This window comes from Rhinoderma darwinii (genome assembly GCF_050947455.1).
Source record: "Rhinoderma darwinii isolate aRhiDar2 chromosome 4 unlocalized genomic scaffold, aRhiDar2.hap1 SUPER_4_unloc_6, whole genome shotgun sequence".
NCBI lineage: Eukaryota > Metazoa > Chordata > Amphibia > Anura > Rhinodermatidae > Rhinoderma > Rhinoderma darwinii.
Genome location: NW_027461761.1, coordinates 155,065 through 178,021, shown reverse-complemented (window position 1 = coordinate 178,021; position 22,957 = coordinate 155,065). Strand labels below are relative to the sequence as shown.

The 22,957-nt window shown below is 48.4% G+C and overlaps 1 protein-coding gene and 1 pseudogene across 1 annotated transcript; one reads left to right on the top strand and one right to left on the bottom strand.

Moving 5' to 3' along the window:
- Positions 1-6,429: 6,429 nt before the first annotated feature.
- On the bottom strand, positions 6,430-12,279 carry LOC142684095 (histone H3-like centromeric protein A; annotated as a pseudogene).
- Positions 12,280-20,609: 8,330 nt separating this feature from the next.
- Positions 20,610-22,165, top strand: LOC142684098 (histone H3-like centromeric protein A). Its single transcript, XM_075847485.1, has 3 exons — positions 20,610-20,765; positions 20,834-20,911; positions 21,616-22,165. Exons 1-3 carry the CDS (start codon positions 20,610-20,612, stop codon positions 21,745-21,747), a joined length of 366 nt encoding a protein of 121 aa, XP_075703600.1. The 3' UTR covers positions 21,748-22,165.
- The last annotated feature ends 792 nt before the right edge of the window (positions 22,166-22,957 follow it).

Below are 22,957 nucleotides of genomic sequence, written 5' to 3'. Positions count from 1 at the left end.
TGACATACTAAAAGCAATATTATATAGAAAAAAATAATTTTGTGATCATCCTACCATATATCCAACTTTACAGGTGTTTAGAAAGGTGCGGAGTAGAGAGGGAATATCACAACTGTCATCACCCCTCACTCCGGTTTTGGGTAACCCGGAATTTGGCCCAGGTCTGTCAGATCAGACCTTTAAGATATGGGTACAGCAGGGGCATTTTAGAGTAAGTCATTTTTATAGGGGCAATGCATGGCTGCGTGCAGGGTCGCCATCAGGAATTTCAGGGCCCCCTACAGCTAAATTTTCTGGGCCCCCCTACCGTGGCACCGCCTGTTAACGGTACTCCGTCCAGCACTATATCATGCTACCCAGGGCCGCCATCAGGGGGGGTATTATGGGTACTGATGTGAGAGGCCCGGCCAAACCTAATTGAAAGGGGGGCCCGGCAACTGCCGCGACTTGCCTTTGGTAGAAAAAAAACAGGTCCCTGCAATGGGGCCCGTTTTTTTCACCAAAAGAATGTCGTGAGCTGCGGGCCCCCTTTCAATTCGGTTTCGCCGGGTCTCTCACATCAGTACCCATAATGCCCCCCCTGATGGCGGCCCTGGGTAGCATGGGGGTCGTCATGGGGGCCGTCAAACACTGCCGCCCGTGCGACTGATGGCGCGCACCCGCAAACTCCCGCGCATGCGCACCCGCGACCGCCTGGAACCGCGCACCGAATTTTGAGGCAGATTTTGACCTGCCCACACTATCTTGCCGCGTTTTTTGCCCGCGGCGATTGAGGACAGCAGACAAAAAACGTAGGGAAAAATGCATTTTCTGCCTCCCATTGATTTAGATGGGAGGTCAGAGGCGGAACCGCGGCAAGAAAGGACGTGCTGCTTTTTCTTTTTTCCGCGACTGGCTCCCATTGATTTCAGATTAAATCAATGGGAGGCGGTTTTGGAAGTTGTTTGGTGCTGATTCTGACGCAGTGTCAGAGTCAATATCAAGGCCCAAAAACTCTGAACTGGGCCTTATTGTTAGGGCTTATTCAGACGAACGTGTAATACATCCGTGCAACGTGCGTGATTTTCACGCGTCTCGCACGGACCTATGTTACTCTACGGGGCCGTGCAGACTGTCAGTGAGTTTCATGCAGCGTGTGTCCGTGTGTCCGCTGCGTAAAACTCACGACATGTCCTATATTTGTGCATTGTTCGCGCATCACTCACCCATTGAAGTCAATGGGTGCGTGAAAATCACGCCCAGCACTTCCGCAGCAGTATAAACTATGACTGAAAACAGAAAAGCACCACGTGCTACAAACATACAAACAGAGTGTCATAATGATGGCGGCTGCGTGAAAATCACGCAGCCACGCATCATACGCTGCTGCCACACGGAGCTGTTATGGACCTTTTGCATGCGCAAAATGCCACGTTTTTGCGCACGCAAAAAGCACACGCTCGTGTAAATCCGGCCTTAGGGTAGGAACACACTAGGCATGAACACTGCGGATTTTATGCAACACATTTTATTGTGGAAAATCTGCAGCGTGTTACAGTCGCAGCAGAGTGGATGAGGTTTGAACAAATCTCATCCACACGCTGCAAAAATAATGGACCTGCAGTGCGGCTTTTGGCTTTTTAAGCCGCAGCATGTCAATTTATTCTGTGGAATCGCCGCTCCTCTGTTGCGGAAATGCTGCGGTTCTGCCGCAAAAATCACACATGAGAAAAAAAAAAAAGGCACTTTTTTAAATTTATAAAAAAGTTTAGACTTGCCCCGGCCGTAGTCCCGGTGACGCGATCCTCTATTCTTAGCGCAGCCCGGCCTCCTGTCATGACGTTTCATCCCATGTGACTGCTGCAGCGGTCACATGGTTTACAGCGTCATCCCAGGAGGCGGGGCTACGTTCAGAAGAGAGAGATGCGTCACCAGGACTACGGCCGGGGCAAGTCTAAACTTTTTTTTCCCTGCAGGATTCCCGCAGCGGACAAGCCTCACGAAACCTGCGCCACTATTTGGTGCGGTTTTGCTGTCGGAATTCCCTGCGGCTACCGGGGCGGATAAGCTGTGTAGTTTTACTCAGCATATCCGCCTAGTGTGTTCCTACCCTTATGATGTCGCTCCTGGAGCTGCTGCCGGTCTCTAAATAGGCAGTTGGTCCAGTAGAATTTGGAATTATTTTTTTTTGTGAACCAGCTTAAAAAAATACAAAACTTTTGTGTTAGGGCCTGTTCACATCACCGTTCGCTTCCGTTCCGGGGTTCCGTCTGAGGTTTCCGTCGGGTGAACCCCGCAACGGAAAGTGAAAGTGACAGCACAGCTTCCGTCACCATTAGCGCAGTCGACTACGCTATTGATTCCGTCCGAAAACCTGCCGGAACGGTGACGAACGGAAACCATTAGCGATGCTTCCGTCACCGTTGATCTCAATGGTGACGGAAACATCGCTAATTGTTTCCGTTCGTCACCATTCCGGCTTGTTTTCGGACAGAATCAATAGCGTAGTCGACTGCGCTAATGGTGACGGAAGCTGTGCTGTCACTTTCACTTTCCGTTGCGGGGTTTACCCGACGGAAACCTCAGACGGAACCCCGGAATGGAAGCGAACGGTGATGTGAACAGGCCCTAACACAAAAGTTTTGTATTTTTTTAAGCTGGTTCACAAAAATAAATAAATTCCAAATTCTACTGGACCAACTGCCTATTTAGAGACAGGCAGCAGCTCCAGGAGCGACATCATAAGGGACACACTAGGCGGATATGCTGAGTAAAACTACACAGCTTATCCGCCCCGGTAGCCGAAGGGAATTCTGCCCGCAAAACCGCACCAAATAGTGGCGCAGGTTTCGTGAGGCTTGTCCGCTGCAGGAATCCTGCAGGAAAAAAAAAGTTTAGACTTGCCCCGGCCGTAGTCCTGGTGACGCATCTCTCTCTTCTGAACGTAGCCCCGCCTCCTGGGATGACGCTGTAGACCATGTGACCGCTGCAGCAGTCACATGGGATGAAACGTCATGACAGGAGGCCGGGCTGCGCTAAGAATAGAGGATCGCGTCACCAGGACTACGGCTGGGGGAAGTCTAAACTTTTTTATAAATTTAAAAAAGTACCTTTTTTTTTTTTCTCATTTTGTGATTTTTGCGGCAGAACCGCAGCATTTCCGCAACAGAGGAGCGGCGATTCCACAGAATAAATTGACATGCTGCGGCTTAAAAAGCCAAAAGCCGCACTGCAGGTCCATTTTTTTTGCAGCGTGTGAATGAGATTTGTTCATATCTCATCCACTCTGCTGCGACTGTAATACGCTGCGGATTTTCCACAATAAAATGTGTTGCATAAAATCCGCAGTGTTCATGCCTAGTGTGTTCCTACCCTAAGGCCGGATTCACACAAGCGTGTGCTTCTTGCATGCGCAAAAAACGTGGCATTTTGCGCATGCAAAAGGTCCATAACAGCTCCGTGTGTCAGCAGCGTATGATGCGCGGCTGCGTGAGTTTCGCGCAGCCACCATCATTATGACACTCTGTTTGTATGTTTGTAGCACGTGGTGCTTTTCTGTTTTCATTCATAGTTTATACTGCTGCGGAAGTGCTGGGCGTGATTTTCATGCTCCCATTGACTTCAAAGGGTGCGTGATGCGCCAACCACGCACAAATATAGGACATGTCGTGAGTTTTACGCAGCGAACACACGCTGCGTGAAAATCACTGACGGTCTGCACGGCCCCATAGACTAACATAGGTCCGTGCGAGGCGCGTGAAAATCACGCACGTTGCACGGACGTATTACACGTTCGTCTGAATAAGCCCTAACAATAAGGCCCAGTTCACAGAGTTTTTGGGCCTTGATATTGACTCGGACACTGCGTCAGAATCAGCACCAAACAACTTCCAAAACCGCCTCCCATTGATTTAATCTGAAATCAATGGAAGCCAGTCGCGGAAAAAAGAAAAAGCAGGAAGTCCTTTCTTGCCGCGGTTCAGCCTCTGACCTCCCATCGAAATCAATGGGAGGCAGAAAATTCATTTTTCGTTGCGTTTTTTTGTCTGCTGTCCTCAATCGCCGCGGGCAAAAAACGCGGCAAAAAAACCCGACAAGATAGTGTGGGCAAGTCAAAATCTGCCTCAAAATTCTTTAAGGAATTTTGAGGCAGATTTTTTTTTGCCTGCAAAATACTGTGTGAACAGGGCCATACATAAACAGCACTTTGAGATAATTTACTCACCGTGTCAGAAGAGCTGCTCCCACTCCAGTCCTCTTCCGGCGATGTCTTCAAGGCGAGGTCTTCGGTCCAGACGTCCAGTCCTTCACCTCCAGCCAGGCTCCAGGTAAGTTTTGTCCATGTGTGACCGCGGCTGCGCGTGCTTCGTTCGCGGGTGCGTGCTTCCGGGCTTTCGCTGGTGCGCGCGAGGGCGGTCTCGAGTGCGGGCGTTCGTGGGTGCGCGCTCGCGACTGCGCACGCGCGGGAGTTTCCTTGTGCGTGCGATCGGTCGCGCGCGGTTTGACGGCCCCCCATGGGGAGGGGGCCCGCAGCAGCTCACGACATTCTTTTGGTGAAAAAAACGGGCCCCATTGCAGGGGCCCGTTTTTTCCTACCAAAAGAATGTCGCGGCAGTTGCCGGGCCCCCCTTTCAGTTAGGTTTGGCCGGGCCCCTCACACCAGTAACCCTAATACGCCCCTGGCTGCGTGGAGAAGAGCTTTCCCAGCCAGAGGGTCTCCCGGACGCGTCCCAATGGCAGGCGTTACAATTGACTCATTACTTGTCAAGACTACCTACACCGGCTTCCTATGACCGAGCTCTATCTTCCTTTGAAACTTTGTGTTCTCAAACGGGGCATGTGAGACGGGCCCTGTCCAGTCTTTACTGCGTGCTGCTCACTCCTGCTGAGGATTTCATCCCACCATATATTACGAAATGGGAAAGAGATCTTCAGATTACTCTAACACAAGAGCAAAGGGAAAAGATCATGCTCCTCACACATAAGGCGTCTATTAGTAACGCCTATCAGGAAACCAGTTTTAAAATACTATCCCGTTGGTACAGAGTCCCACATGTGCTACATAAAATGTTCCCGGATGTTTCTCCTTTATGTTGGAGATGCGGCAGAGAAGAGGGAACGCTTTTACATATATTCTGGAGCTGTGAGAACCTTCGCACCTATTGGTCAGAGGTTCAAGATATCATTCTGGAGATCACAGGAATCTCGCTGGGAGATGATCCGGCATGGATTTTGCTGCACCACCACGATATACCTGTGGGGCGCTACAGGAAGATGTTAGTGAGACATTTGCTGAACGCAGCTAAGGCTTGTATTCCGGGGGGTTGGAGATCCTCTGAGCCTCCTGTGACTAGACAATGGCTGGAGCGCATTCACGAAATTCGGAGAATGGAGGAGTTGCTCCATTCCGCACCCGAACGAGCAACGCAGTTTCAGAAAACCTGGTTCTATTGGTTTGACTTCTGCAAGTCGGACAGACACAAGAGGGCCATGGGTGAACTGATTAGTGGAGAACCAGGGAGCTCTTGAGTTCTCTCTGGTCTGTGATGTGCTGTGGTGGGGGGGGAGAGTGAGGGGAGAACATCTCCCCTTCTCCCTCTTAAGATTTTCCCTATACCCCCCCCCCCTTCCTTTTGTCCTTCTACCCTGTCTACCCTTCGTTTACTTCCCTATTTGAATCAATCGTTACTAAGAATTGACTGAGATGTGGGTGATGGAGGGGCGGATGAGGGTGTAATGCTGGTATTCCTGTCTTGCTATACTAATGCTTGTAGTGTATTGATGGTACTATGTTGGGAGGACTTTGATTGCATATTTACTTATTGTTGTTGAAATATAGGTTGAAATGATCGGCCCTCATGGGCTTTTTCTGTACCCATGTCACCCCCTTTTCTTTTTCTGTATCCCCATTTCTTTTCTTGAAAATAAAAAATTAGAAATATAAAAAACAAAAAAAACAAAGGAGGAAACCCAGCGTCTGGTGATGTCCATGGGTTCCAGACTTCAGGCCATCATTGCCTGCAAAGGATTCTCTACAAAGTATTAAAAAAAACATTTATGGTAATGTTAATTTGTCCAATCACTTTTGATCACCTGAAATGAGGAGGTTGTGTAGAAAAATGGTGGCAATTCCTAAACTTTTCACAGGAGATTTTTGTTTAACCCCTTGAAATAAACCTGAAAGTTTAAACTTCAATTGCATCTCAGTTGTTTCATTTCAAATCCAATGTGGTGGCAGCAAAACCCAAATCATGAAGATTGTGTCACTGCCCAAATAATTCTGGACCCAACCCACACACCCACCCACACAGCAAACACTCTGAACAAGCATAGCTGCAGTGTAAAGAATGGGGGTGGGACAGAGCAAGAGTATTGAACTACAGCAAAGCTGGAGTCATTGATCATATCCAAGCCCTTATGAAAATTAGTCTAAAACGATGAAGATCAAACTTATAATATACATTTTTTTTTTATTTGAAAAAATTAACAAATCTTCACAGAATAAAAACAGGAAGCGGATCATAAACTCAGCAGAACAATTAGAAGGTCGGCCAGATCAGGTTTCATTAGCGGTTGTGTCCAGCGTCTTTGTTAGCGGTTTTGTCCAGCAGTGCCACCTTGTGGTCATTTTCTGTGCTACATCCTGGACCCCTATAACCCATTACAAAGCTGGACAGAAAAACGACTGCACTACCACCCTGCAAACTGCAGTGGCAGCCATATTGGTTGTAACAACTTTCCCATGAACAGATAAAACAAAGAAAAAACCTCCACTGTAACCAGTGTCAGGAGGGGGCGCTAAAGCCGGTTTACTCTTCCAAACTGGATGTTTTATGCAATGGTAAAACTTGTATTTCCCAATAGATTTTCTCCATTAATATAAAACTATTTACACGTGATCATTCTTCATCAAATCTTGAGAGATAAAACGGCAGCGTTATCACAGTTCATACGGGATGCCTCGGATTCTCCGTGCGAGCTGCATGTCCTTCACAAAGAGAGTGCCCCTATTGGCCTGGTGACTGAAGAGGTAAAATCTTCAAAGAGACTCACGAGGAAGTCCTCAGCTGACTGTGGATACAGAAGAGCATTAGTCCCTCTTAAAGTGACAGCACTCCCGGTATAATTTACTACACAGCTCGAAGGACTGATCAGATTTCACTTTTATGAGCTGTTAGCTAGAGTGATGGTGGGGGGGGGGGGGGGGGGTCTGGCCTCTGGAACTCCCACAATGCATCACAACCCCTATGCAAATGTCCCGCTAGGGCATATGGATGTGTTAGAGGGGGCGGGGGCTGAGTAGTGAACCACTGCAAAGAGCAGCTCCCTCTCTGGTTGACCCATGCGTTACATGGACAGTGCATTGTATGAGATACTGACCTCTTGTAGCGCCATAAGTGCGGTGCTTTGCCAGTAGTAAAACACGCCGCGGGAATACTTCAGGCAGATCTCTCTCACCTGCAAGAATAAAAGGGGAATATCACTGACAATAAAGAGGAGCAGCCGCAGAGGACACATCCACTCACCAGGCGGAAAAACGGGGTTTTCTGAATGAGCAGATTGGTTGATTTTTGGTACTTTCTTATTTCCATCAGTGCACGGGCTCCTGGGCGGTAACGTCTTCTTCGTTGTGTGCTCGGTCTGTGACTTGTTTCCCCTCTACCTGTAAGAAAGAAATCCATAATCATAGCTGAAAATGAATCTCCCGCTACATGGAAATTCACTGTCTGGCCGGGTTCACCCGTAGGGTAAACACGGCGGATTTTCTGCAACCGATTTCATTGCGGAAACTCCACAGCATAATACAGAAGCAGAAGAGTGGAGGAGATTCAAACAAATCTCATCCAGACGCAGCGGAAAAAAACCCGCCAAACTTACCCAGATCTCTCTGCTCCTGCGTTCAACCCGGCCTCCAGGGATGATGTCTCATCCCATATGACTGCTGCAGAACATCAGAGGGACACGTCACCATGGCTACGGGTAAGTATGGGTTTTTTTGGTTTTTTTCTACCTTCTATGGACATTCCAGCCGAAAAACTGCAGTTTTTCAGCCAGAATTACCTCCGGTGCCCATGGCCAATACGCTGTGTACTTTTACGCCGCATATCTGCCCTGTGTGAACATGGCCTATTACCTTAATGTCCCCCAAGGAACATCAGGTAAACAGATTTAAAACATAACATGCTACCTGCAGCCACCACTAGAGGGAGCTCATTGTATATGGTTGTACATTGAACTTGGTAACAAAACAGTATGCAGTGAGCTCCCTTGCGTAAATACGGCGTATACCTGTATTATAATGCGGAAAAAAACGGCAGCATAATACAGTAGCAGCAAAGTGGATGAGATAAAACACGTCTCATCCACACGCTGCATAAACGGAGTAGAAAAAAGGCTCAGAAATTGACGTCACAACATCGCGCCTGCCTGCGCGGAGCCGCTCATGGCAGAGTGCATAATTGGGCAAGGAGCAGTCAAACTTGACTATTTCCGTCGATCCCATAGGGAATGAATAGAGCGGTCGGACTGCGGTCGGACTGCAGGTTGGAAATTCTTAGATCCCTCATTTCATAATATATCTTCATGGGTGTGAGCTGTGTTCTCAGATTCCCTTCCCAGGGCCATATAGTAACGTGCTTCCTGCAACCACCACTAGGGGGAGACGATTGTGCACATGCATACAGCTCCTGTTGTGCCTATATAAATCAGTCCTCAGTTTGCTCCCCCTAGTGGCGGCCTTGTGCTACAGAAATTTCTGTATGTAACAGATTTTTACCTGCATAGAAACGAACCCTCTAAGATATAAAGCTGAGAAACGGATTACAATCTAGTATTACACGACCCGAGGTTATCTGGAATTCATTTTTAAAATAAAATATATAATGAGAGTGATAAGATGATCAAGGTGCAACTTTCTCTTACTTGGCGGAGATTGAGGAGGAGCTGCAGGTTTCTTCTGCGGATGCGCCGACTTCCTGCGGGACGAGCTTTTCTGGGGTGGTTTCATGATGATGTAAAACGCTGCTGAGAGTCATACAATCAGTTAAGCAGATAAGAGACGGTGACAATTCAGCAGAATCACAGGTGACGTAGGATAAACTGAGCGGTTTTATACTGACTGATGCCACCAATGCAAGTGACAAGAAAGTGATGACATTGACGGTGAAGATATGAGATTGCCGGATGTCAGTAATTAACGCACGCTGCATCAATGAATACAATAGATCCTCGTGGCATCAATTACCAGAACAGCGACATCAATGATCTATTTAATAATGCGGCAACAGAAGAGCTACCCGCAGCAGATCCCGCAAGCAATGGGCAGATGTTTGCAGACGTAATGGAGCCGTCTTTTCAGGCGTGATTCGAGGCGTAAAACGCCTGAAAATAGGTCGTGTGCACAGAACCTTACAGAGAATCCGTAATCCAGACAAAGGTGGGAAATTTAAAACTGGAGCAAAGGAAAAGTGGAGCAGTCGTCATGGAAATGAAAGGCCGCAGCTGGAGGACGATGAGCTGCAACAATGCAGTACAAATATCCAGAAATAAAACATCTAATAATCCATATGATCTCTAGACACGCAGCAGCGAAAATGTACCGTCAGCCCCCCACTCACAGTAATGACCGTCAGACCCCCCACTCACAGTAATGACCGTCAGCCCCCCCACTCCCAGTAATGACGTCAGCCCCCCACACCCAGTAATGACCGTCAGCCCCCCACTCCCAGTAATGACCGTCAGCCCCCCCACTCCCAGTAATGACCGTCAGCCCCCCACTCCCAGTAATGACCGTCAGCCCCCCACTCCCAGTAATGACCGTCAGCCCCCCACTCCCAGTAATGACCGTCAGCCCCCCACTCACATTATAATGATCCCTCAGTAAAGCCACCATCAGCCTCCGTCCCCCCAGTAAAATGACCATCAGCCCCCTCCAGTAAAGCCACCATCAGCCTCAGTCCCCCCGCCCCCCGATAAAATAACCATCTGCCCCTCTAGTAAAGGGACCATCACAGACAGAAAGTGTGCTTACCCCTGGGGAAGGAATAAATAAGGAGGTATAAGAACAACAACTCCCAGCATGTCCAGGATGTTATGTGATATCAGAGAAAGTTTACAGGAGGAGGTATAAGAGGAGAGGACTACAACTCCCAGCATGTCCAGACTTAGTATGGGATATCAGAGGACATTACAGGGAGGAGGTATAAGAGAAGAGGACTACAACTCCCAGCATGTCCAGACTGTTAGGGCAGATTCACACGAACGCAGCGTTTTGCGAGCGCAAAAACCATTTGACAGCTGCGTGTGTCATGCGTGTCTGATGCGCGGCTGCGTGATTTTCGCGCAGCCGGCATCATAGAGATGAGGCTTGTCGACGCCCGTCACTGTCCAAGGTGCTGAAAGAGCTAAATCTTTCAGCACCCTTGACAGTGAATGCCGAACACAACAGCGAAAAACCTGTAAAAAAAAAAAGATAAAGTTCCTACTTACCGAGAACTTGTTGCCTTGGTGACGCGCCTCTCTTGACATCGGGCCCCACCTCCCTGGATGACGCGGCAGTCCAAGTGACCGCTGCAGCCTGTGATTGGCTGCAGCCTGTGCTTGGCCTGTGATTGGCTGGAGCTGTCACTTGAACTGAAGTGTCATCCCGGGAGGTCGGACTGCAGGAAGGAGATAGGAGTAATCGGTAAGTTAGAACTTCGTTTTTTTTTACAGGTTCATGTATTTTGGGATCGCAAGTCACTGTCCATGGTGCTGAAACAGTTTAAGGGTATGTGCACACACACTAATTACGTCCGTAATTGACGGACGTATTTCGGCCGCAAGTCCCGGACCGAACACAGTGCAGGGAGCCGGGCTCCTAGCATCATACTTATGTACGATGCTAGGAGTCCCTGCCTCGCTGCAGGACAACTGTCCCGTACTGTAATCATGTTTTCAGTACGGGACAGTTGTCCTGCAGCGAGGCAGGGACTCCTAGCATCGTACATAAGTATGATGCTAGGAGCCCGGCTCCCTGCACTGTGTTCGGTCCGGGACTTGCGGCCGAAATACGTCCGTCAATTCCGGACGTAATTAGTGTGTGTGCACATACCCTCACTCTTTCAGCACCATGCACAGTGAATGTCTCCCGACGTCGCGGACCGGAAATTTTTTTGCCGAGTTCGGCCAAAACGAGTTTGGCCGAACCCGGTGAAGTTAGCTTCGGTTGTCGGGGTTCGCTCCTCGCAAAGACACTCCGTTTGGATGCTTGGAAACAGAAAAGCACGTGGTGCTTTTCTGTTTCCATTCATCCTTTTGACAGCTCGTGCGCTGTTTCAGTCGGTTCGCACGGAAGAGCTTCCGTGCGACCTGACTGGTTTTCACGCACCCATTGACTTCAATGGGTGCGTGATGCGTGAAATACGCAGAGTTATTGAACCTGTCGCGTATTTTGCGCAGCGAACAAACGCTGCGCAAAATACACGGACTGTGTGTACTGCCCCATAGACTTCTATAGGGCATTGCGTGCCGCGCGAAAACCACGCGGCCTACACGCTGCCAAATCACGCTCGTGTGAATCCCCCCTTATTATGGGATATCAGAGGACATTACAGGGAGGAGGTAGAAGAGGAGAGGACTACAACTAACAGCATGTCCAGGACGTTATTATGGGATATCAGAGGACATTACAGGGAGGATGTATAAGAGAAGAGGACTACAACTCCTAGCATGTCCAGGCTGTTATTATGGGATATCAGAGGACATTACAGTGAGGAGGTATAAGAGGAGAGAACTACAACTCCTAGCATGTCCAGGCTGTTATTATGGGATATCAGAGGACATTACAGGGAGGAGGTATAAGAGGAGAGGACTACAACTCCCAGCATGTCCATGCTGTTATTATGGGATATCAGAGGACATTACAGGGAGGAGGTATAAGAGGAGAGGACTACAACTCCCAGCATGTCCAGGACGTTATTATGGGATATCAGAGGACATTACAGGGAGAAGGTAGAAGAGGAGAGGACTACAACTCCCAGCATGTCCAGGACGTTATTATGGGATATCAGAGGACATTACAGGGAGGAGGTAGAAGAGGAGAGGACTACAACTCCCAGCATGTCCAGGACGTTATTATGGGATATCAGAGGACATTACAGGGAGGAGGTATAAGAGGAGAGAACTACAACTACCCACATTCCCCTGGCTCCATTTCTCACACAACTGCTAAGAAAGTAAAGAAAACCGCACTTACCCTGCCCAGTGTTAATGGCTCCTCTCCCTCCGTCAGGCTTCTAGTGGGAAGCGGTGGGCGGTGCTTGTAACAGACGTCCGCGCGTCACGTCTGCTACAACGTGGGTGGCGGAGCTTGTAGCAAAAAAAAAAAAAAAAAATGTAAAAAAAAATTTCGATTTTTTTTTTTTTATTTTTTTTTTTTGCCGTGGATGAGCCGCGGCACCCCTGAACAGCTCTCGGCACCCCGGTTGGGAACCACTGGTATAGATTATATAATAGCCCCACAATATAAAAGCCAAGAAAAACCAAAAGGCTCCCGCACTGCGTTCTTCCAGGTTATGTATCGCCCCCTTGTGGCTAATAGAAGAAGTACACCAAATGTTCAAACCATCGCTAAAGCCAACAAAACTATATCCTGATGTTTGATCTCCCACAATCTATAATAATTATAATACACGATCACCGCGCGGTCTCAATGACGTCATCAAGACCTCGGGCTGTAAAGAAAAGCCTGTTTATACCCCTGGGTTCCAGGATGGGTCTATTTTAGGCTCGATGGGTTTCTATCAAGTTCTATAGAAAATGCTTAGAAACGTTGTGATATAAAAAAAAAACCTTTTATTGACATTAAGACCCCTTTACCAATGCCGATAATCATACGAGCGCTTGTTTTCGATCACGGGCAGCGACGATCAGACGATAAACTGCACTCATTGGTCAGCTGATCACATCTTTTATGCGTCCCAAAAAATCCTCGTTGTCCACAGCGTACAAACAGGGGATGTGCTGCCGACAATACGTAAACTGTACGAGCACGGACCATCGTATTAACCATCGCTCATCCCCGTACAGCGTGCGTCGGCTCGTGTAAATGAGCGCCGACTCACTGGATACATCGTTGATCGTGCAAGTTCCATCTAGTGAAAAACTGTAAACAGGGAGGAGGGGGATGCAGCTGCAGTTTCTTATGCCCCACGCACGCGACCGTATTTTTCATCAGTAATTACAGCAGGGACTCTCCCATAGAAGTCTATGGGCGCTTCCGTAAATATGGGCGGCTATGGATACGCATCCGTACTCTGACCGTATTTATGCTACGCACAGCTTACATATATCCTGATGTACTCCGCCCAGCTTACATATACCCTGATGTACTCCGCACAGCTTACATATACCCTGATGTACTCCTCACAGCTTACATATACCCTGATGTACTCCGCACAGCTTACATATACCCTGATGTACTCCGCACAGCTTACATATACCCTGATGTACTCCACAGCTTACATATACCCTGATGTACTCCACAGCTTACATATACCCTGATGTACTCCGCCCAGCTTACATATATCCTGATGTACTCCGCGCATATTACATATACCCTAATGTACTCCGCACAGCTTACATATACCCTGATGTACTCCGCCCAGCTAACATATACCCTGATGTACTCCACAGCTTACATATACCCTGATGTACTCCGCCCAGCTTACATATATCCTGATGTACTCCGCGCATATTACATATACCCTAATGTACTCCGTACAGCTTACATATACCCTGATGTACTCCGCCCAGTTTACATATATCCTGATGCACTCCACCCAGCTAACATATACCCTGATGTACTCCGCACGGCTTACATATACCCTGATGTACTCCTCACAGCTTGCATATAGCCTGATGTACCCGCACATATTACATATACCCTGATGTACCCCACAGTTTACATATATCCTGATGTACTCCACAGTTTACATATATCCTGATGTACTCCGCGCATATTACATATACCCTGATGTACTACACACAGCTTACATATACCCTGATGTACTCTGCGCATATTACATATATCCTGATGTACTCCGCCCAGTTTACATATATCCTGATGCACTCCACCCAGCTAACATATACCCTGATGTACTCCGCACAGCTTACATATACCCTGATGTACTCCCCAGTTTACATATATCCTGATGTACTCTGCGCATATTACATATACCCTGATGTACTCCGCACAGCTTACATATACCCTGATGTACTCCGCACAGCTTACATATATCCTGATGCACTCCACCCAGCTAACATATATCCTGATGTACTCCGCACAGCTTACATATACCCTGATGTACTCCCCAGTTTACATATATCCTGATGTACTCTGCGCATATTACATATACCCTGATTTACTCCGCACAGCTTACATATACCCTGATGTACTCCGCACAGCTTACATATACCCTGATGTACTCCGCACAGCTTACATATACCCTGATGTACTCCGCACATATTACATATACCCTGATGTACTCCGCCCAGTTTACATATATCCTGATGCACTCCACCCAGCTAACATATACCCTGATGTACTCCGCCCAGCTTACATATACCCTGATGTCCTCTGATATCCCATAATAACAGCCTGGACATGCTGGGAGTTGTAGTCCTCTCTTATACCTCCTCCCTGTAATGTCCTCTGATATCCCATAATAACGTCCTGGACATGCTGGGAGTTGTAGTCCTCTCCTCTTATACCTCCTCCCTGTAATGTCCTCTGATATCCCATAATAACGTCCTGGACATGCTGGGAGTTGTAGTTCTCTCCTCTTATACCTCCTCCCTGTAATGTCCTCTGATATCCCATAATAAGGTCCTGGACATGCTGGGAGTTGTAGTTCTCTCCTCTTATACCTCCTCCCTGTAATGTCCTCTGATATCCCATAATAACAGCCTGGACATGCTGGGAGTTGTAGTCCTCTCCTCTTCTACCTCCTCCCTGTAATGTCCTCTGATATCCCATAATAACGTCCTGGACATGCTAGGAGTTGTAGTCCTCTCCTCTTATACCTCCTCCCTGTAATGTCCTCTGATATCCCATAATAACGTCCTGGACATGCTGGGAGTTGTAGTCCTCTCTTATACCTCCTCCCTGTAATGTCCTCTGATATCCCATAATAACGTCCTGGACATGCTGGGAGTTGTAGTCCTCTCCTCTTATACCTCCTCCCTGTAATGTCCTCTGATATCCCATAATAACAGCCTGGACATGCTGGGAGTTGTAGTTCTCTCCTCTTATACCTCCTCCCTGTAATGTCCTCTGATATCCCATAATAACGTCCTGGACATGCTGGGAGTTGTAGTCCTCTCCTCTTCTACCTCCTCCCTGTAATGTCCTCTGATATCCCATAATAACGTCCTGGACATGCTGGGAGTTGTAGTCTTCTCCTTTTCTACCTCCTCCCTGTAATGTCCTCTGATATCCCATAATAACGTCCTGGACATGCTGGGAGTTGTAGTCCTCTCCTCTTATACCTCCTCCCTGTAATGTCCTCTGATATCCCATACTAAGTCTGGACATGCTAGGAGTTGTAGTCCTCTCCTCTTATACCTCCTCCCTGTAATTTCCTCTGATATCCCATAATAACAGTCTGGACATGCTGGGAGTTGTAGTCCTCTCCTCTTATACCTCCTCCCTGTAATGTTCTCTGATATCCCATAATAACAGTCTGGACATGTTGGGAGTTGTAGTTCTCTCCTCTTATACCTCCTCCCTGTAATGTCCTCTGATATACCATAATAACAGTCTGGACATGCTGGGAGTTGTAGTCCTCTTCTCTTATACCTCCTCCCTGTAATGTCCTCTGATATCCCATAATAACAGTCTGGACATGCTGGGAGTTGTAGTCCTCTCCTCTTATACCTCCTCCCTGTAATGTCCTCTGATATCCCATAATAACAGTCTGGACATGCTGGGAGTTGTAGTTCTCTCCTCTTATACCTCCTCCCTGTAATGTCCTCTGATATACCATAATAACAGCCTGGACATGCTAGGAGTTGTAGTTCTCTTCTCTTATACCTCCTCCCTGTAATGTCCTCTGATATCCCATAATAACAGTCTGGACATGCTGGGAGTTGTAGTCCTCTTATCTTATACCTCCTCCCTATAATGTCCTCTGATAACCCATTCTAAGTCTGGACATGCTGGGAGTTGTAGTCCTCTCCTCTTATACCTCCTCCTGTAAACTTTCTCTGATATCACATAACATCCTGGACATGCTGGGAGTTGTTGTTCTTATACCTCCTTATTTATTCCTTCCCCAGGGGTAAGCACACTTTCTGTCTGTGATGGTCCCTTTACTAGAGGGGCAGATGGTTATTTTATCGGGGGGCGGGGGGACTGAGGCTGATGGTGGCTTTACTGGAGGGGCTGATGGTCATTTTACTGGGGGGACGGAGGCTGATGGTGGCTTTACTGAGGGGTCATTATAATGTGAGTGGGGGGCTGACGGTCATTACTGGGAGTGGGGGGCTGACGGTCATTACTGGGAGTGGGGGGCTGACGGTCATTACTGGGAGTGGGGGGCTGACGTCATTACTGGGAGTGGGGGGGCTGACGTCATTACTGGGAGTGGGGGGGCTGACGTCATTACTGGGAGTGGGGGGGCTGACGGTCATTACTGGGAGTGGGGGGGCTGACGGTCATTACTGTGAGTGGGGGGCTGACGGTCATTACTGTGAGTGGGGGGCTGACGGTCATTACTGTGAGTGGGGGGGCTGACGGTCATTACTGGGAGTGGGGGGCTGACGGTCATTACTTGGAGTGGGGGGCTGACGGTCATTACTGGGAGTGGGGGGGCTGACGTCATTACTGGGAGTGGGGGGGCTGACGGTCATTACTGGGAGTGGGGGGGCTGACGGTCATTACTGTGAGTGGGGGGCTGACGGTCATTACTGTGAGTGGGGGGCTGACGGTCATTACTGTGAGTGGGGGGCTGACGGTCATTACTGTGAGTGGGGGGGGCTGACGGTCATTACTGTGAGTGGGGGGGCTGACGGTCATTACTGTGAGTGGGGGGGCTGACGGTCATTACTGTGAGTGGGGGGCTGACGGTCATTACTGTGAGTGGGGGGCTGACGGTCATTACTGTGTGTGGGGGGCTGACGGTCATTACTGTGTGTGGGGGGCTGACGGTCATTACTGTGAGTGGGGGCTGACGGTCATTACTGGGAGTGGGGGGGCTGACGGTCATTACTGTGAGTGGGGGGCTGACGGTCATTACTGGGAGTGGGGGGCTGACGGTCATTACTGTGAGTGGGAGGCTGACGGTCATTACTGTGAGTGGGGGGCTGACGGTCATTACTGGGAGTGGGGGGCTGACGGTCATTACTGGGAGTGGGGGGCTGACGGTCATTACTGTGAGTGGGGGGCTGACGGTCATTACAGTGAGTGGGGGGCTGACGGTCATTACTGTGAGTGGGGGGCTGACGGTCATTACTGTGAGTGCGGGGGCTGACGGTCATTACTGTGAGTGGGGGGCTGACGGTCATTACTGGGAGTGGGGGCTGACGGTCATTACTGGGAGTGGGGGGCTGACGGTCAGTACTGTGTGTGGGGGGCTGACGGTCATTACTGGGAGTGGGGGCTGACGGTAATTACTGGGAGTGGGGGGCTGACGGTCATTACTGGGAGTGGGGGGCTGACGGTCATTACTGTGAGTGGGGGGCTGACGGTCATTACTGTGAGTGGGGGGCTGACGGTCATTACTGTGAGTGGGGGGCTGACGGTCATTACTGGGAGTGGGGGGCTGACGGTAATTACTGGGAGTGGGGGGCTGACGGTCATTACTGGGAGTGGGGGCTGACGGTCATTACTGTGAGTGGGGGGCTGACGGTCATTACTGGGAGTGGGGGGCTGACAGTCATTACTGTGAGTGGGGGGCTGACGGTCATTACTGGGAGTGGGGGGCTGACGGTCATTACTGGGAGTGGGGGGCTGACGGTCATTACTGGGAGTGGGGGTTGACGGTCATTACTGGGAGTGGGGGGCTGACGGTCATTACTGTGAGTGGGGGGCTGACGGTCATTACTGGGAGTGGGGGGCTGACGGTCATTACTGGGAGTGGGGGGCTGACGGTCATTACTGGGAGTGGGGGGCTGACGGTCATTACTGGGAGTGGGGGGCTGACGGTCATTACTGTGAGTGGGGGGCTGACGGTCATTACTGGGAGTGGGGGGCTGACGGTCATTACTGGGAGTGGGGGGCTGACGGTACATTTTCGCTGCTGCGTGTCTAGAGATCATATGGATTATTAGATGTTTTATTTCTGTATATTTGTACTGCATTGTTGTTGCAGCTCATCGTCCTCCAGCTGCGGCCTTTCATTTCCATGACGACTGCTCCACTTTTCCTTTGCTCCAGTTTTAAATTTCCCACCTTTGTCTGGATTACGGATTCTCTGTAAGGTTCTGTGCACACGACCTATTTTCAGGCGTTTTACGCCTCGAATCACGCCTGAAAAGACGGCTCCATTACGTCTGCAAACATCTGCCCATTGCTTGCGGGATCTGCTGCGGGTAGCTCTTCTGTTGCCGCATTATTAAATAGATCATTGATGTCGCTGTTCTGGTAATTGATGCCACGAGGATCTATTGTATTCATTGATGCAGCGTGCGTTAATTACTGACATCCGGCAATCTCATATCTTCACCGTCAATGTCATCACTTTCTTGTCACTTGCATTGGTGGCATCAGTCAGTATAAAACCGCTCAGTTTATCCTACGTCACCTGTGATTCTGCTGAATTGTCACCGTCTCTTATCTGCTTAACTGATTGTATGACTCTCAGCAGCGTTTTACATCATCATGAAACCACCCCAGAAAAGCTCGTCCCGCAGGAAGTCGGCGCAGCCGCAGAAGAAACCTGCAGCTCCTCCTCAATCTCCGCCAAGTAAGAGAAAGTTGCACCTTGATCATCTTATCACTCTCATTATATATTTTATTTTAAAAATGAATTCCAGATAACCTCGGGTCGTGTAATACTAGATTGTAATCCGTTTCTCAGCTTTATATCTTAGAGGGTTCGTTTCTATGCAGGTAAAAATCTGTTACTTACCGAAATTTCTGTAGCACAAGGCCGCCACTAGGGGGAGCAAACTGAGGACTGATTTATATAGGCACAACAGGAGCTGTATGCATGTGCACAATCGTCTCCCCCTAGTGGTGGTTGCAGGAAGCACGTTACTATATGGCCCTGGGAAGGGAATCTGAGAACACAGCTCACACCCATGAAGATATATTATGAAATGAGGGATCTAAGAATTTCCAACCTGCAGTCCGACCGCTCTATTCATTCCCTATGGGATCGACGGAAATAGTCAAGTTTGACTGCTCCTTGCCCAATTATGCACTCTGCCGTGAGCGGCTCCGCGCAGGCAGGCGCGATGTTGTGACGTCAATTTCTGAGCCTTTTTTCTACTCCGTTTATGCAGCGTGTGGATGAGACGTGTTTTATCTCATCCACTTTGCTGCTACTGTATTATGCTGCCGATTTTTCCGCATTATAATACAGGTATATGCCGTATTTACGTAATGTGTGAACTGACTCTAACCCCTCCACCCACCCCCCCCCCCCCCCTGCCAGTCCCCGCAAAAATGTTCTTGCATCAAACCGGTCCTCGGTGCAAAATAGGTTGGGGACCACTGCCATAGAGAATGACTTGAGTGACCACCACTCTGGGACCCGCACTCTTGTTAACAACCCGCAGCGATCCGGCATTTATCACCTATCTTGTGGATAGGTGAAAAATTATTTTCGTGGTACAACCCCTTTAATCAGGTATCAATGGGACTTGATGGACCCCAAATTATCAGTCATAGAAAAGTATCTAAAATTTGAACGTCCACATTTATATCCTTTTTAGGTCCAACATTCTGTGCTGATTAATTTCTTAATGTCGTTTTACAGCAGTGTGAGCACAGTTTTCTGAAACGGAGCTCTAAATCTCCTGCGTAGACAGTTACATGGTATAATTTTGTCTCCCTGCAGCCACCACTAGAGGGAGCTCACTGCATACTGTTTTGTTACCAAGTTCAATGTACAACCATATACAATGAGCTCCCTCTAGTGGTGGCTGCAGGTAGCATGTTATGTTTTAAATCTGTTTACCTGATGTTCCTTGGGGGACATTAAGGTAATAGGCCATGTTCACACAGGGCAGATACGCGGCGTAAAAGTACACAGCGTATTGGCCCTGGGCACCGGAGGTAATTCTGGCTGAAAAACTGCAGTTTTTCGGCTGGAATGTCCATAGAAGGTAGAAAAAAATCCATACTTACCCGTAGCCATGGTGACGTGTCCCTCTGATGTTCTGCAGCAGTCATATGGGATGAGACATCATCCCTGGAGGCCGGGTTGAACCCAGGAGCAGAGAGATCTGGGTAAGTTTGGCGGGTTTTTTTCGGCTGCGTCTGGATGAGATTTGTTTGAATCTCCTCCACTCTTCTGCTTCTGTATTACGCTGTGGAGTTTCCGCAATGAAATCGGTTGCAGAAAATCCGCCGTGTTTACCCTACGTGTGAACCCGGCCAGACAGTGAATTTCCATGTAGCGGGAGATTCATTTTCAGCTGTTATTATGGATTTCTTTCTTACAGGTAGTAGGGAAACAAGTCACAGACCGAGCACGCAACGAAGAAGACGCTACCGCCCAGGAGCCCGTGCGCTGATGGAAATAAGAAAGTACCAAAAATCAACCAATCTGCTCATTCAGAAAACCCTGTTTTTCCACCTGGTGAGTGGATGTGTCCTCTGCGGCTGCTCCTCTTTATTGTCAGTGATATTCCCCTTTTATTCTTGCAGGTGAGAGAGATCTGCCTGAAGTATTCCCGCGGCGTGTTTTACTACTGGCAAAGCACCGCACTTATGGCGCTACAAGAGGTCAGTATCTCATACAATGCACTGTCCATGTAACGCATGGGTCAACCAGAGAGGGAGCTGCTCTTTGCAGTGGTTCACTACTCAGCCCCCGCCCCCTCTAACACATCCATATGCCCTAGCGGGACATTTGCATAGGGGTTGTGATGCATTGTGGGAGTTCCAGAGGCCAGACCCCCCCCCCCCCACCATCACTCTAGCTAACAGCTCATAAAAGTGAAATCTGATCAGTCCTTCGAGCTGTGTAGTAAATTATACCGGGAGTGCTGTCACTTTAAGGGTATGTTCACACGGCGGGGGTCCGTAACGGCTGAATTTACGGGGATGTTTCAGCCTGAAAACATCCCCGTAATTTCAGCCGTACCGGCATGTGCAGGCGCTTGAACGCCGCGTCAATTACGGCCGTAATTAGCGCTGCTATTCATTGGAGTCAATGAATAGCGGCTCCAATTACGGCCAAAGAAGTGACAGGTCACTTCTTCTACGCGGGCGTCTATTTACGCGCCGTCATTTGACAGCGGCGCGTAAATATACGCCTCGTGTGAACAGACAAACGTCTGCCCATTGCTTTCAATGGGCAGATGTTTGTCAGCGCTATTGAGGCGCTATTTTCGGGCGTAATTCGGGGCAAAAACGCCCGATATACGTCCGTAAATAGGCTGTGTGAACATACCCTAAGAGGGACTAATGCTCTTCTGTATCCACAGTCAGCTGAGGACTTCCTCGTGAGTCTCTTTGAAGATTCTTACCTCTTCAGTCACCAGGCCAATAGGGGCACTCTCTTTGTGAAGGACATGCAGCTCGCACGGAGAATCCGAGGCATCCCGTATGAACTGTGATAACGCTGCCGTTTTATCTCTCAAGATTTGATGAAGAATGATCACGTGTAAATAGTTTTATATTAATGGAGAAAATCTATTGGGAAATACAAGTTTTACCATTGCATAAAAGATCCAGTTTGGAAGAGTAAACCGGCTTTAGCGCCCCCTCCTGACACTGGTTACAGTGGAGGTTTTTTCTTTGTTACAACCAATATGGCTGCCGCTGCAGTTTGCAGGGTGGTAGTGCAGTCGTTTTTCTGTCCAGCTATGTAATGGGTTGTAGGGGTCCAGGATGTAGCACAGAAAATGACCACAAGGCGGCACTGCTGGACAAAACCGCTAACAAAGACGCTGGACACAACCGCTAATGAAACCTGATCTGGCCGACCTTCTAATTGTTCTGCTGAGTTTATGATCCGCTTCCTGTTTTTATTCTGTGAAGATTTGTTAATTTTTTCAAATAAAAAAAAATGTATATTATAACTTTGATCTTCATCATTTTAGACTAATCTTCATAAGGGCTTGGATATGATCAATGACTCCAGCTTCGCTGTAGTTCAATACTCTTGCTCTGTCCCACCCCCATTCTTTACACTGCAGCTATGCTTGTTCAGAGTGTTTGCTGTGTGGGTGGGTGTGTGGGTTGGGTCCAGAATTATTTGGGCAGTGACACAATCTTCATGATTTGGGTTTTGCGTCCACCACATTGGATTTGAAATGAAACAACTGAGATGCAATTGAAGTTGAAGCTTTCAGGTTTATTTCAAGGGGTTAAACAAAAATCTCCTGTGAAAAGTTTTGGAATTGCCACCATTTTTCTACATAACCTCCTCATTTCAGGTGATCAAAAGTGATTGGACAAATTAACATTACCATAAATGTTTTTTTTAATACTTTGTAGAGAATCCTTTGCAGGCAATGATGGCCTGAAGTCTGGAACCCATGGACATCACCAGACGCTGGGTTTCCTCCTTTGTTTTTTTTGTTTTTTATATTTCAAATTTTTTATTTTCAAGAAAAGAAATGGGGATACAGAAAAAAAAAGGGGGTGACATGGGTACAGAAAAAGCCCATGAGGGCCGATCATTTCAACCTATATTTCAACAACAATAAGTAAATATGCAATCAAAGTCCTCCCAACATAGTACCATCAATACACTACAAGCATTAGTATAGCAAGACAGGAATACCAGCATTACACCCTCATCCGCCCCTCCATCACCCACAT